Source organism: Primulina huaijiensis, chromosome 2, assembly GCF_012295235.1.
Source record: "Primulina huaijiensis isolate GDHJ02 chromosome 2, ASM1229523v2, whole genome shotgun sequence".
Lineage (NCBI taxonomy): Eukaryota > Viridiplantae > Streptophyta > Magnoliopsida > Lamiales > Gesneriaceae > Primulina > Primulina huaijiensis.
In genome coordinates, this window is record NC_133307.1 from 27,077,011 (window position 1) to 27,091,872 (window position 14,862).

The 14,862-nt window shown below is 34.4% G+C and overlaps 3 protein-coding genes across 3 annotated transcripts; all 3 read left to right on the forward strand.

Annotated features, from left to right (window-relative positions):
* Positions 1-1,488: 1,488 nt before the first annotated feature.
* LOC140971155 (uncharacterized) lies at positions 1,489-3,598 on the forward strand. The gene is made up of 6 exons (XM_073433257.1): positions 1,489-1,771; positions 2,214-2,349; positions 2,743-2,827; positions 2,912-2,959; positions 3,077-3,177; positions 3,303-3,598. The coding sequence occupies exons 1-6, from the start codon at positions 1,603-1,605 to the stop codon at positions 3,433-3,435; spliced, it is 672 nt and encodes a 223-aa protein (XP_073289358.1). The 5' UTR covers positions 1,489-1,602; the 3' UTR covers positions 3,436-3,598.
* Positions 3,599-5,581: 1,983 nt separating this feature from the next.
* LOC140971154 (probable protein phosphatase 2C 38) lies at positions 5,582-8,351 on the forward strand. The gene is made up of 5 exons (XM_073433255.1): positions 5,582-5,788; positions 5,880-6,725; positions 6,867-7,234; positions 7,527-7,763; positions 7,878-8,351. The coding sequence occupies exons 2-5, from the start codon at positions 6,428-6,430 to the stop codon at positions 8,112-8,114; spliced, it is 1,140 nt and encodes a 379-aa protein (XP_073289356.1). The 5' UTR covers positions 5,582-5,788; positions 5,880-6,427; the 3' UTR covers positions 8,115-8,351.
* A 2,589-nt stretch (positions 8,352-10,940) lies between these two features.
* LOC140971156 (glutathione S-transferase L1-like) lies at positions 10,941-14,644 on the forward strand. Its single transcript, XM_073433258.1, has 10 exons — positions 10,941-11,126; positions 11,322-11,393; positions 12,130-12,190; positions 12,321-12,407; positions 13,134-13,232; positions 13,331-13,436; positions 13,536-13,612; positions 13,743-13,850; positions 14,241-14,321; positions 14,431-14,644. The coding sequence occupies exons 1-10, from the start codon at positions 11,035-11,037 to the stop codon at positions 14,440-14,442; spliced, it is 795 nt and encodes a 264-aa protein (XP_073289359.1). The 5' UTR covers positions 10,941-11,034; the 3' UTR covers positions 14,443-14,644.
* The last annotated feature ends 218 nt before the right edge of the window (positions 14,645-14,862 follow it).

Genomic DNA, 14,862 nt, shown 5'->3' on the forward strand with positions numbered 1-14,862 from the left:
GGCCTTGGCGGCNTATATATATGAAATCTTTGTTACATCGTATTGTTTAGTACGGTTTTCGACAAATATTTATTGGAAAATAGCTTTCTCATAACAAAACAAATAAAACCGAACATACCTCTACTTTTCCCATCGTAATTAAAACATGCTTATGCGAAGCATATATGGGGTTTTTTTTAAAAATAATTTAATTTTAAATTTTTTTTCCAAAATAATGTGGAAAAAAAACATTTTCAAAACTATCATAATCCGCGCTTACGGAACGCAGACGCTGCTCACGTGGAGCAGTGTCCGCGCTTCGTAAGTACGGGCGCTGGTCCACGTATCGACAGAAATTTTAGGGACGGAATATATATAAAAATCGTCGTTACTTAGCGACGGTTATTTAAACCGTCGGTAAAATTGAATCAGCGACGGATTATACACCGTCGCTGTAAGGAATCAGCGACAGTTCATAAACCGTCGCTGATTAGCGACGTTTTTTGAACCGTCGCTAAATGCCAAAATACATGCCCCTTCACACGCCACGCATAATTGTATCAACAGTGTGCACATGTACGCCGCAGATAATTTTGAACTTTCAATGGCTTGCAACTTTGCAGCGTGCAATATACGCTGCAAAAAGCTATTTTTGTTGTAGTGAAGACAGAGAAAAAACAAACAAGAAATTCATCAAGACTGGGATATCTCAATTGAATGTTCATTTTCCTCAACATAATTATGTGGTTGAATGTCATGTATAAGATGCTGCGGACCAACATTAAGCAAATTTGTAAAACTGTGTATGTTCGACCAAGACGGAGTCTTAAAATCCTGCTGACCAAACAAACCAAAGTCAGCCATCCCCGAGTCACTGAAAAAACTAGGTTGAATAGTAGAGGTTCCTGAAAAACTTATTTTTTGATGAACTTTTTATCTCTTTTTTTCTCTATCTTCACTACAACAAAAATGACTTTTACGCTGCAAAGTTGCAAGCCGTTGAAAATTCAAAATTATCCGCGACGTACATGTGCACGCTGTTGATACAATTATGCGTGGCGTGTGAAGGGGCATGTATTTTGGCATTCAGCGACGGTTCAAAAACCGTCGCTAAAATTAGTAACGGTTTATAATCCGTCGCTGATTCAATTTTACCGACGGTTTAAGAAACCGTCGCTAATTAGCGACGGTTTTTATATATATTCCGTCGCTAAAATATTCCGTCGATAACGTGGACCGACGTCCGTGCTTACGAAGCCCGGACACTGCTCCACGTGAGTAGCGTCCGCGCTCCGTAAGCGCGGATTACAGTAGTTTTGAAAATGTTTTTTTTTACATTATTTTTGAAATTTTTTTTAAAATTAAATTATTTTTTTAAAAAAAAACCCAGCATATATGTGATTATTGAAATTCTTAAATCCCAGTTCTGAATTGACGAAGATCCGGTAGCGGTAACCATCCTGTCCACAAATCAATTTATAAGAAAAATAAGGGATAGATTATAATTACCAATGTTTTAGGGGTCAGATTGTAATTCATTTTTCAGGCGTGCTGGACATTTTTCAAAACCCCAGCTTTCTTCGTGTATTTTCAGTGCTCGTTGCTCCAAAAATTCGAACAAAAATGAGTTTACTCAGACAAGCCGCCGCGAAATGGATCCGTGTGATCAATGTGGCTCGTCAAATCCGAGCTGCGCCGCAGATTTTTTCCATCTCGCCGAAGCTTTTCTCCACCGATTCCACCGAGCCGAGCCAGGGTCCCTCTATTGATCAGTTTCTAAATCCACCCCGAGGTCCAATTTTTTTCATTTTATTTTTATGTCACCCCCAATAGTTAATGTGTTGTGATGTTATACTCTTTCTGAATTTGGGGTTTAGGGTTTTACGATTGCTCGATGTTGGATGTTTTTCTTTTAACTTATTGCTGGATATAGTTTCCCTGATAAACCAATCATCGATTCATTAGTCTAATTGTGCTTATTGGGTCACAAATTAATGTAGTAGGAAAGGGATAAAAATTTGAAGTGATTGGTGGTAAGAAGAGGTTAGATGAACTTTAGTTGAGCTGTAAATTTATGTTAAGCTGCGTCTGATTGACTTGCAGCTAAAAATTGATGTCATTGTACAAACAAATTACCAACAATTTCTTTGATTCGCATTTGGATATGCTAAATTATCTTTTGAGTTGATTTGTCTTGGTTGACGTGTTGATGACATAATAGCTGCTTTTTTCAGGTTTGATTTATGGGAGAATAACTAGTATCACAAAGTATACAACCAAGAATGATATTATCAATATGCTCGATGAAAGTGACTTGAGTCCTGACAAGCTCAAAGTTGAATACAATCGCAGTTATCTTCCATTGTCAATGTAAATATTCTCCTTTCCTTGTTCTGCGAGAAAAGATTTGAACTTTGAAACGAAGAAAGATGGTAAAGTTCTTCATAGATTTTTATGTCTGTTGAGTGTACAATGCATTATCCTTGTTCTTGTCTTTTGTTTTGTTTGAAAAATAAATATCTAGTTCCATTTAGACTTTGTAGCTGGGCCCTTGAGTAGCAGCTTTACACTATTTTCTCACCCACAATTGGCAATTCCCAACAAAGGCGCTAAGAATTTTTTCTCAAACATGGTTTCTTGATTTAAGTGCGCTTGTAAAATTTAATATATGTCCTCTTAGGAAACACATCTTTACATAAAAATCATTTTATGAACGAAGGGATTGAAATAATAAGTTACCGCTATACTATTGGCCTGTTGTAGGATGGTTGAGTTCTCCTCTCCATCAGCTTATGACTCTGCTATAAGGGCAATCAATCGGAAGGGTCATTTGTTTACTCTGGCAAGGGTAAATGCTTTCATATTTTTGCAACTTCATCTATTGCATTCTATATTTCTTCGATTTTTTATTCCTTTGTGAACCTGGTTCCAGGGCGACAGAGCTCAATGGGATGCTATTGCTCCTTATGATGGAAAAGCGGTATGATACATTTTAAAAAGATCAACCAAATTCCATGACTAAATATATAACTCAATTACTGTTACTATGACAAGATACTCACACAACTGATGATTAATTTAAAAACAAAAACAAAAGATTTTGCTTCAGGGAATCCCTAGCACTGCACTGCCTGATGATGTCGAACGCTTCCTTTCTGGTTGCCAGTGTGATTCATCTTCCATTTCAATGCCTCCCAGGTTAATACTGGAATCTCAATCTTGTTCCATGAGGAGAAAAACACATAAAAATTTGTTACTTCATTGGCTGCACATCTCTCCTTTTCAAACTTTTCTTGGATATAATTTTCTTGTTATTGCTGCAGATCAACACTCCGAGGCCTTGTTAAAACAGTACTTGTGCGCTTCTCGTCTCAGACATTAGCTGCGCATGCGTATATCACAAAGAACCGAGGGTTTTGTCTCAATAATCAAATCTCGGTGAAAGTTCTTCATTAGCTTTTTTTCCTCTGATTGTTTTCATGTTTTTAGAAGTTCAAATTCCAGTGTGTTGGCAATGCTTTGAGATGATAGCTTTTCCTTGAGGCAGAAAGCAAAAGGAGTTGATACACTTTGGTGTTAGAAAAATACACGCTCATGTATGAACTTTCCTTTTCCATTATTTGATTTTGTTGAGTAGAGCAAGTTACTTTTTCTAGATCATATTTCTGAAGCGTGTAAGGTATATATTGCCTTAAATTTTACTCTAGAAATATGCTATTATCAGGGGCGTAAATAATAAATGTGGCGCTATGCCCGAAATTACATGGTTTTCAAATCGAAACAGATAAACATAGTTTGACTCGTGGTATGAAAGTTCTAATCTATCGTCAAACCGAAGCCAAATTTTGATTTGCCCAGGCTATTGTTTAATCGAATCATGTATCTACACTTTAATGGTGTTATTTATACTCTATTTTTTCATTTTTTACACACGCTCCATTTTTATGAGTAAATTTTATATATTAATTGGAGTGTAATTTATGAGTAACATAAATGGGAGTGTTATAAATATTAACCATCTTGTTTATGTTATTTATGTGATTACCCTGCAAGGGCACATATTTATGGACTTGTGTGGAATATGGCAGAGTTCATTTTTGTGATTTCTCTGCAAGTTTGTTCATTTTTGTAGAGACAAAATTAAAAGTGGAAATAATTGATCTACGGATATTATGGATTTGGATGATACCAAACCTACAAAAAAATTGAGGTTTGACCAAGATAATTCGACATATGATCACAACCTTATGATCATGGTAAAGTAGGGAACCATATGCATCACAAGAATTAGTATGTTGCCGGACTTGCATTCAAACCATTTATCCTTCTTTCTTTATATGCTTGCCCTCAATATCATTTTCATCTCCATCAACGATGCTCACAACTACCTCTCAAAGTGGTGATCAGTCCTTTTGCACTAGAGCTCAGCACATGGAGTACTAGAAAAAGCCTTTGTTCCTCGTTCCTCTGCTCGTACTGCAACCTTCCTGGAAATGGATTAAGTTATTATGATTTGATCAAAATTAGAGATATTGAATGCTTATCCATCAAACATGAGTCACACAGGCAGCATGTTCTATACCATTTCAAGTTCACATTCGGATATCTTCATAGCAGAACCTTGAATTGTTGTTCTGTTACTCTTGGCCGTTTTCAGTAGGTTTACACTTGTGTCCATTGTGATTTCACAATAGATGCACTTTCATTGTGCTTTGCTACCGAAACAGGTGAAGCACAAATTTGACATACATCCGCTCCATTTGATCACTGCTAGTATCATTATGGACACGACCAACTCTTCTGACAACTACTTATGTGAATTTACACTATGGTTGCAAAGAATGCGACAATTTATTTCTGATCAAATTCATCCCCTCCGTTTGATCTCTCTCAAAAGTCAAGTTTGGGAATTCCATCACAGTTGGATGCCACCCTCACCGAGTGAACTTTGGCCGAATGCTTGGTTATGGAAGCCAAACCTGTGGGTATTGCAAGAAAACGATACATGGGTTCGTAGATGCATGATATGGCTTTTCATTGCTAAAAAAGTGAATTTTTGAACTATGCGGAGATATGTACTGCGAGAGAGACTGACACTGAAGGGAAGTGATTTGTAAATATTTGTTGAACATTTAAATATGTATTTATATAATTACCCTTGGACTCGATTTCTGTTGGCTGTGTTATTATATATTAAAATATGTTATCTATATTATTATTATTATCATTATTATTATTATTAAATACTTAGACATACCCAAAATAAACTTCAATTGCCTAAAATGATGGTCGGTCATTCAGTGAAAATAACCAAATCTATATACCAGCACTGTATTTATTATTATATTGTAATACATAATATGCAAGTATAATTATTTGTATATTGACGACAAAATTAACAATATTAAAATACAAATTTTTTTTATTAATAATTAAAGATTCTTGTAAAATTATTTTTTAGAATTATTAATTTTAATATAAGGTTTTAAATTTTGCACACTTAAAAAAAGAATTGCTTAATAGACAAAAAAATATTTATTGCCAAATTTGTAAATAAAGCCTGAGAACCTCTTGTGCAACTATACATTGATAATCCAGAGAGAGCGACGCGCACTGAAAACGAGAGGCATTAAATAAACAAATGGTGGGGAAATAAATTGTTTCTTTCTTTAATTATTCAAATAAATAAAAATATCCTGCAGCACCTTGAATTTTTATTTATTTTTAAAATATTTATTTATTTTCTCTGTGTCTTGGCTCTCATGGAGATCATGATCCGGATCTGAGACAGGCAGCAGTCTGATTCTCTGTATACAATTTCTTCTTGTCATGAAATTCAAATACTGGATTTTGTTTTTTTTTTTTTTATCCTTAGTTTTTGATCCCTCCGTTTGTTGCAGGAACAAACTCTGTCACCATCAAATCTTTAATGGGTTTTTACAGCTAAGCTAGTTGTTTTGAGGTGACACAATACTATGAAAGGTCCACATATTTGAACCCCGGGTACAAGGTGAATCCCTCCATATTCACAAGATAAGGCTTTCGTTCTTGTTTGGAGACAAGTTTTCTGGGTATAATTTGCCCATACCCCTTTGCTTTCCTTTTGTTTTCCGTCTTTTGTTTGTTTTGTTTGGTGGATATTGATGGTGTCCAGAGCTTGTAGTGCTGGTGGGTATACATATTTGAGGATTGGGATTGTGCGTTTGGAACATAAGCGAGAGTTGGAGTTAAGATTGGGATGGATGGGCATGTTAGCTGGTTCTTTTGGATGATATTGATGTATTAAAGGTGTTTGAGGATATGTTTGTGTGAGTATATCAAGTGTAAGTGCTGTGAAAGTTGTGTTTTGTTGGGGAGAATCTTGAAATTTTTTTTCTTTTCTTAGTGGATCATCTGGACTTAAGTTTGTGTGAAGTGATATTTTGTATCAAGATATTGGTGTATAAAAATGGTGAAGCCTTGTTGGAAGCCTTTAGTTGAGGGCGATGGAGGTAGGAGAGGAGATCCAAACGGCAGGGCCGATGGGCTTTTGTGGTATAAAGATTTGGGACGTCATGTAAATGGTGAATTTTCAATGGCAAGCATTCAGGCTAATGGTTTGATGGAGGATCAAAGCCAACTTGAATCTGGGCCGTTGAGTTCACTTGATTTAGGACCTTATGGAACTTTTGTTGGAATCTATGATGGACATGGAGGTCCAGAGACATCTCGATTTGTAAACGAAAGGCTATTCCCCAATCTCAAGAGTATGTCTCTCGTGCTTTGATTCCTACAACAACGTTCATGAATCTTGACAATTATTTGTATAGTTATTTATCTTTCCAGTTTATTGTTTAGAATTTGCTTTTCCCTGAGAATAAAATTAGCTCAATACATTCTTATGACAGAATACATAACCGAGCATAAACAGATTACTGCAAATGTTATCAAAAAGGCTTTCTTGGAAACCGAGGAAGAGTTTATTTCTCTAGTGAGGCAGCAATGGCCTATTAAACCACAAATTGCTTCGGTGGGATCATGTTGTCTGGTAGGGGTGATATGTAATGGGCTCCTACATATAGCAAATGCTGGCGACTCCCGTGTCGTGTTAGGCAGGGCAGATAATACTGCTCAAGCTGTGACAGCTATTCAATTATCAACAGAGCACAATGCGAAATTTGAATCTGTTAGGAACGAGTTACAAGCATTGCATCCTGAAGATCCCAGTATCGTGGTTCTGAAGCACAAAGTTTGGCGTGTGAAGGGTATCATACAGGTAATCTCTTTGAATTTTCTTGCCTTTCCAGTACGTTCTCGCAGTCGTAAACTAAAAGCGCATAGGATTTTATCAAAAAATATTTAAGGTCAAATCTCATCATCTTGCACTCGTGTCGGGAGCTAAAATTACTCAGATTGTTCCATCTGTTTGTCTATATAACACGATGATCAAAATAAAACACATGGGCTGCTATCTTGTTATAAAACTTAAGTTTCAGCGTTACCATCACTTATGATAATGGCAATTGTTCGATTCTACAAATCATTTGACTAAACTGTTGTCATTCCAGGTATCAAGATCCATAGGAGACGCCTATCTTAAGAATGCAGAATTCAACAAAGAACCACTCTTGGCAAGATTTAGGATACCTGGATCCTTCACCAAGCCGATTCTTAATCCAGAGCCATCAATATTTGTACACAGCCTAAGTCCTAAGGATCAGTTTCTCATATTTGCGTCAGACGGCTTGTGGGAGCATCTTAGTAACCAGGAAGCCGTCGATATTGTCAATAGTTCCAACCGTAACGTAAGCCCTTTTCCTGATATGCATATACAGTAAAAAATCTCTATAATCATGCAGTTAGAACAAAGTGATTTCAACAGCTTTAACATTTTCTTGGTTGTGTTTATTCATCACCAGGGTATTGCCAAAAGACTTGTTAAGGCCGCACTTCGTGTTGCAGCCAAGAAAAGGGAGATGCGTTACTCAGACTTGAAGAAGATTGATCGAGGTGTGCGGAGACATTTCCATGATGATATTACCGTCGTCGTGGTTTTTTTAGATTCTACTGAAAAGCGAACGCCATCTCGGTGTTCTAGTGTTTCAATAAGGGGAGGAGGGAGAGATGTTTCCTCCGTTAACTCTAAATTTGTGTGATTTTAAGCGTTTCTCATCAAATTTTTTTGGATGTTGGGTGCAGACCAAATATAAAGGTTAGTAGCAGTCATCCTTTGGAAAATTTTACATTTATAAAGTTTGGTTTCGAATGAATATATGAAATTTTCACCCCAACTGTAGTACCTTAGATTTGATTCTTCGACGTATCCATATTGGGAATGTACAGGTTTTTGTAGTCATGAGCATTTCGCAGTTCGGGTTACTTTTGTTCTTTTACCTCTGATTCCTTTCATCACATCAACACTATTGTTTTATCTTTTAAATTTTCAATGTCTCCTTAAAAAAAAAAATCAATAGTGTTGATTCCTTTCATTAAATAGTTCGGGTTACTTTTGTTCTTTTACCTCTGATTCCTTTCATCACATCAACACTATTGTTTTATCTTTTAAATTTTCAATATTTACAGTATATTTATCATTCATACACTCTATCAAAGATTGTACATTGCTAGTATTACTTACTAGTATAATTTATAATTTAGGTTTCTTTTCCTCTTGTTCATCAATCTTGCTTTAGAAAAAATTCGCATTTAAGTGTTATTTAGCACGATTGTACGTTGCTAGCATCACTTACTAATAAAATTGCAAATTTGTGTTTCATCTTCTTATTCATCGATTTTGTTTTTGTTTCAAAAAGTCGAACTTAACTGTATTTAATTATGTTTAATACGGTCAACCTATGTTTGACATATTTTACAACATTTAGCCAAAGCAAAGCGTTTTAGACAAGCTTCAAACTTAAATACGCTTAAGCGAGACATATTTAAGTTTTTTAGAACACTGATAAATATAATGTAAACAAAGAGTTTTAAAAAACAAACACAAATAAAATGTGTGCCATATTCCGAACTTTTTAAATTGAACTTGCATTATTTTAAATAATGGGAACTCAAAAAAAATAGTTTGGCTCAAGATTTGGATTGTAAAATTTAAATCAAACTCAATTGTTAATATATTTATTATAAAATTAAAAAAAATGTGAATCAAACTATCTACAGGCTACGATACACATGAATAATGAGAAATAAAAATTTCGAGAGTGTAAAATTATAAATTGGTTTTCTTAGCGCAAAAAAAAAAAGTTACATATGAAAAGCCTGGTTTGGATTTCAAATCCATAATACAAATCTATGCGAGCAATATTCAAATCCATTATCTTCAATTTAACATATTCTCAGACTTAACGAAGAAAGATAACATAAATGACCAATTATGGAAGGATGTACATCCTTTCATTCAAAGACCACCCGTGTCGATGTATCTCAGAAGACCAAAATATAGAAACTTGGAAGCCTTATTTAAGAAAAGTGAATATTGCATTTTGCTTTTATATATTTGTATTTTTGCGTTTTTGATCATCTATATTATCAAATTTCAATCTTAGTAATGTAACTTTCATTTTTTAGCAATTTAAATCATTTTTTCATGAAAAATACCGACGTGTCACTATGTATATCATTGCCTGATCGGTATCGCATTGGTGCAACAACATCAGTGTTATGTCGAAAAAAAAATTAAAAATACTAAAAATAATATAACGAACTAAAATTAAAATTTGACAATGTAATTATACTCCCCAAGCCTTTGGACGTCAGAAGATATGTGAACCTTCATATGTCAATTGTACGTATGGGATCGTGTACACTTAAAATGTATGTTTGGACACAGTATCAAAAAATATATTTAGAACATAGAAACGTCGTGTACATGCATATTAAAGATTGTTTCTAATTGACTAAATGTATTTCAGTCAATTTAATTGTATCATCTTTTGTTTACTTATTATTAAAATGTTATTATAATTTGTATGTAATTTTGATTATTGTATTGATAATTGAATTTTTTTATTATGTATTTACTAAAATTAAGAATGTTTCTAATGCTCAACGAGTTATGGATCTAATCCAAATTGGACACGTCAGATTTTAAAGTGAGTGAGAGTAGACGGATCCAAGATTTTCTTGCAAGACAAATCCTATAATTGATCAAACTCGTCCTGCACCCGCATGTTGCCTTCCCTACTAAAAATTCAAAGCAACCACAGTAACATTGTTTCGATGTAATGTGGACTTGATACCATTCAAAGAATTGTGAAATCATACATAAAAAATTGTGCTTATTTAAAACTGGTAAACTCTTAATATAAAGTATTCCATTATTTGTAGTTATGTAAGTTTTCCTGCTATTTTTTTAAGGTTTCCCTAGTTTAAATTCCTAGGAACGAGGATTCCCTTATGCACACAATAATGTCTAAATACACACCTTATCTAATGTCAAAGGGACACGATTTAAAAAAATATATCAACTTGCAATATTGTAAAATAATTTGGAGCCATGCAAGAGTGAATTATGTAATGAGCTTTAGTAATATTTAATAATTCAAGTTTTCTTTTATCAAATATTTTTTGGAAACCGATAAGTTATTCGTAAACACTTGTATGTTCAGATAAATCGTGCAAAAAGATTACGTTCTTGTGATTTTGATCATTTTAATATGTATTTTATTTAGATAATTCCATTATAATTCGTCATTAAAAAGATGTAACGACTACTCTAAGTTTGTTGTCCGATCAATTGAACAATAAAATAAATATATCACAAATGATGGAGCTATTGTTGGGTGGATTGAGCCACAGGCTAAAGAAAAATTCGATATTTATTTCCAATTTTTTAATATAAATTTTTTTCTATCAAATTCACCCGTTGAATAATTGTAAATGATTTCAAAATATAGAAGTTCGACCAACTTTTGATTTTCTCATTTGATATTACTTCATATAATTATTTTAGTGTGTTTTAAATGTTTTTTTCTTGGAACAAAGATTTATAATGGCGTGAATAATGTGAATTCAGAGAGAGCTCCACTATCTCGAGCTTCAAGCGGAGAATATGAATATAAAATGAGGAATACGTTGACAAAATCCACACAGCTCGCAAGATTCTTCAGGAGCAAACTACCTTCTCGCCGATCTCCCGTGACTATGGCTTCCTTGTAAGCTCCCTCAACTCCCCATCCACTTCCCCATGAGTTGAAATTAATTAAAAAAATAATTAAGTATTCCACTTAAAATTACGCTTTTTTTTTTGGTAAGTTCGTGTGTTGTTAGCTCAGAGATTTCTGGGGTGTTGCTATTTTGGTGTTTGTATATTGGATATGTTGCTAAAAGGGTTGTGAAAATTGCAATAGCGTTCCAGAGATTCTTCCTCCAATCTTGGAACCAACTGCTGAACCGCCACCACTCTTTGATGGAACCATTAGGTACTGTTTTAACTCTGCCTTTCTCTGTTGTGTATTTGTGTGTAAAGTTTTGTTCTTGTTTGTGGATTTTCGAGCTAATGGAATTTTCGATTTGGTGAAAAGGGTCTTCGTGTTGTCCCGGCATCATTCTTGTTCTTGATTTACTGTTTGTTTCTCTTTTGGTTTAAATGCATTATTTTTACTCGTGTGAAATCAGCGATTCATTGATATACTAATATACCTCTTTGTTCATGTGTATAATTTACAAAAAATAAAAGAGTCAACGCTTAAATGTGCCAAAATAGTTGGGCATTCGATCACATCATTGAACGAGTTGGAGCTTCTGGTATCCCGGTTTTGCGGACATAATTTTTTACTAGTTGTAGAATCAGAGAGGAAAAAAATGCATTCTGACTTGTATTAATCAATGAAGAAGGTCTATATGCTTGTTAACAGCTGTGTATAACTTACCTACGGATAACCGACTAGCGAGCTAATTATCACACTAAATAATGGGAATTCTAAAGCTTTCTTTAAGATGGACTATAAAGGTCTTCATAGCCATCTTGGAAAGTAAAGGAAACAACATTGGCGAAGGTAATGGTTAGTGAATATGTCGGCTAACTGGTGTTGGGAACGAATATGTATGATTTTTTATGTGTATGCATTTTATACATAAGTTTGTTGATGAATTTTGCGAGTTCTGATTTTTTACTTTATGATCTTGATATTTTTGAGATTGGTTTTATGATGTAAGGTTGTATGTCAATTACGAGTGCCCATTTTGCCAGCGTGTGTGGATTGTCAGGAATATCAAGGTCAGCTGATCAATCTTACTTTGTTGTGTCCTCGTTCTCAATTATCTGTTGTTCCTTTTCTTGATGTGCTGAAGATATAACAAGCTTTGCGGAAAATAATAATCATTTGTGGGCTGATTTTGTTTTTCAGGGTTTACAAGACAAGATTAAATTGGTCGCTATTCATCTTCAAGACAAACCCGCTTGGTTCAAGGAGAAAGTATATCCTGAAAATAAGGTAATTTTGTCTTCTTTTTAATGCTATATATATAGAATAAGCTAGCACTAAACACCATAAACAACTAATAATATATGTAAGATGATTATATTTTAGGTTTTATTATTTACAGTTGCAATGCTCCATGTTGTACGAGTAACAGAATTGATCCCTCATCTTATCAATGCTGGATAATTTCTATCTCACTATGTTTCTTTTTTAAAATCCTGATGGTGATATATTTTCAGGGTTGAATTTGATCATTTTAAATGTGGTTGGACTTTTTCTATGAAAGTAAATTTCGGGCAGTTTTCTCCTGTTCAACTGGATTTATAACAATTATCTCAAGTAAGACCAAAAAATAATTTTGCTGTTTGTCAAATATAACAGGCTGAATTCATCTAACTTGTAAACATTAAGGAGCAAAATCGGATCCATGAATCCAAATTATCGGTCAGCAACGTTCATATGTACAAAATGTGGATGTTACCGCTATAAATTAAAATTGTGATGTATAATGCTCACTACAGTAGGAATCAAACTTGTTCCCCTCATAGAATTGAGGATCAAATTTGTTTTACTAGTGAACTTTAGGGATCAGAAATATATTTATTCCAGTGTTTTAATATGAGAGTGCTCCATGAAACATTATTGTCTTCTACCAACCAAAGGGTATATTCAAAGGTTAAACTTTGGTTGTTGAAAGTTGTATTTGCCTTTATCTTGTTCTTCACTTGTCTTTTTTAGGTTCCGGCACTGGAGCACAATGGCAAAGTCCTCGGGGAAAGCTTGGATCTGATCAAATACATAGATTCTAGCTTTGAAGGACCATCCTTATTACCCGATGTATGTTCAAATTTAACGTGCCTTCTGTATTGCAATCTCTTCTACTTCCTTTTCTTGTTCCAATTCGGTTTATGAAAACGTGATGTTATACGTTATAGGATCCCAACAAGCTGAACTTAGCTGAAGAGATGATTAGTTACTTGGACACTTTCTTGAAAAAAGTGTTCGGGTCATTCAGAGGAATCCAGCCTGCGGAAGAAGCTGGTGAGCTCTAGGTTAAAATTTCCCTTCACGGCATGATATCTTACTTTGGTAATCGGAACTCGGAGGATATAATTTTACCATATCTATCATGATTTTCAGGTGGTGAATTCGATTATTTGGAGAAGTCTCTTGAAAAATTTGATGATGGACCATTCTTTCTTGGTCAATTCAGTCAGGTTAGTGAGTTATTGGCATACGAATTGCCACTCTTAGTTTTGCTCATTCTAGATCTTGGATTCCTCGCAGTTTATAGAAGCATGATTTCGGAGTTAATCCTCAACGTGTTTGTTTCTCGGTATGTTTCAGGTGGATGCTGCTTATGTTCCATTTATCGAAAGGTTTCAGATCTTTTTGCTTGAAGTGTGGAACTATGATATTACATCAGGCCGGCCAAAACTAGCAGCATACATACAGGTACTTGATTATATATCATAGTCATATTGAGCTCCAGTAATGTTTTACTCGAGCTTTGCTCAACTTGCAACCCTTCGATCGAACTCAAATTACTAGAGATGTGGCATGAGCTATTTGTATAGCTTATGATATTTGAGTAGCATAGTACTGCCTATTATAATGTTTGGTACAACAACAAACACTCGATATTAGGAGAAATAAATAATAAATGTTGCTCCAAGTTAAGTCCAAGAAGCAGTTGAGCTTTAGTTAGTGAATTGTATATACTCGAGGCCACCTGTAGTCACAAATAGGTTGGTTTGTTGCCACGCCGTCTGCACATATATCCGTAGGAGTGCAAAGTGATTCTTGTTTTCAAACTCTCATAATTGGCAGCAAATTCTTGTGCAGGAGCTAAACAAGATTGGTGCTTATAAACACACAAAGTGTGATCCTGAATATCTTGTTAAGCTTTACAAAAGCAGATACATGGTACTCAATCTTTTTACCTAAACAGCATATCGCTAACATTTCCTTCTAGCTTTTGATGATTTTGGATGAAAGAATAGAGGCTCACCTGTACACTTTTCCTCCTTTGTAGGTTTCGAGTTAAATAAGTATGGCGCCGGTTCAGTCAAAATCTGTAAAATGTTGTCTGAGCGTTATTACTCATTAAGCCTTTCAGTAGCGTGGACTCGTTTGCGATGGACGATATGTAGATTCAATGTGTTCAGTGTGTTGCTATTCGTCTGTGTATGATTGCTCTTAATGAGATGTTGGATAGTCCGCAATATTTTTATTTGCTCTTTATGTTTTCCTTTTCTGAAAACAATCGTACCTCGTCTATTATTGAGATTAATCTTATTTAAAATATTCAATCACTAGTACAGTATATATATTGAAAATGTATTGATTCAATTATTGATGAGATTGAAATTATGAAAAATATTCAAGGACAACTTAAAATGGTTAACATGGTAAATAAGTTAATAAATAGTAGTTTTATATCTAATTTTTATATTTCTAATTGGAT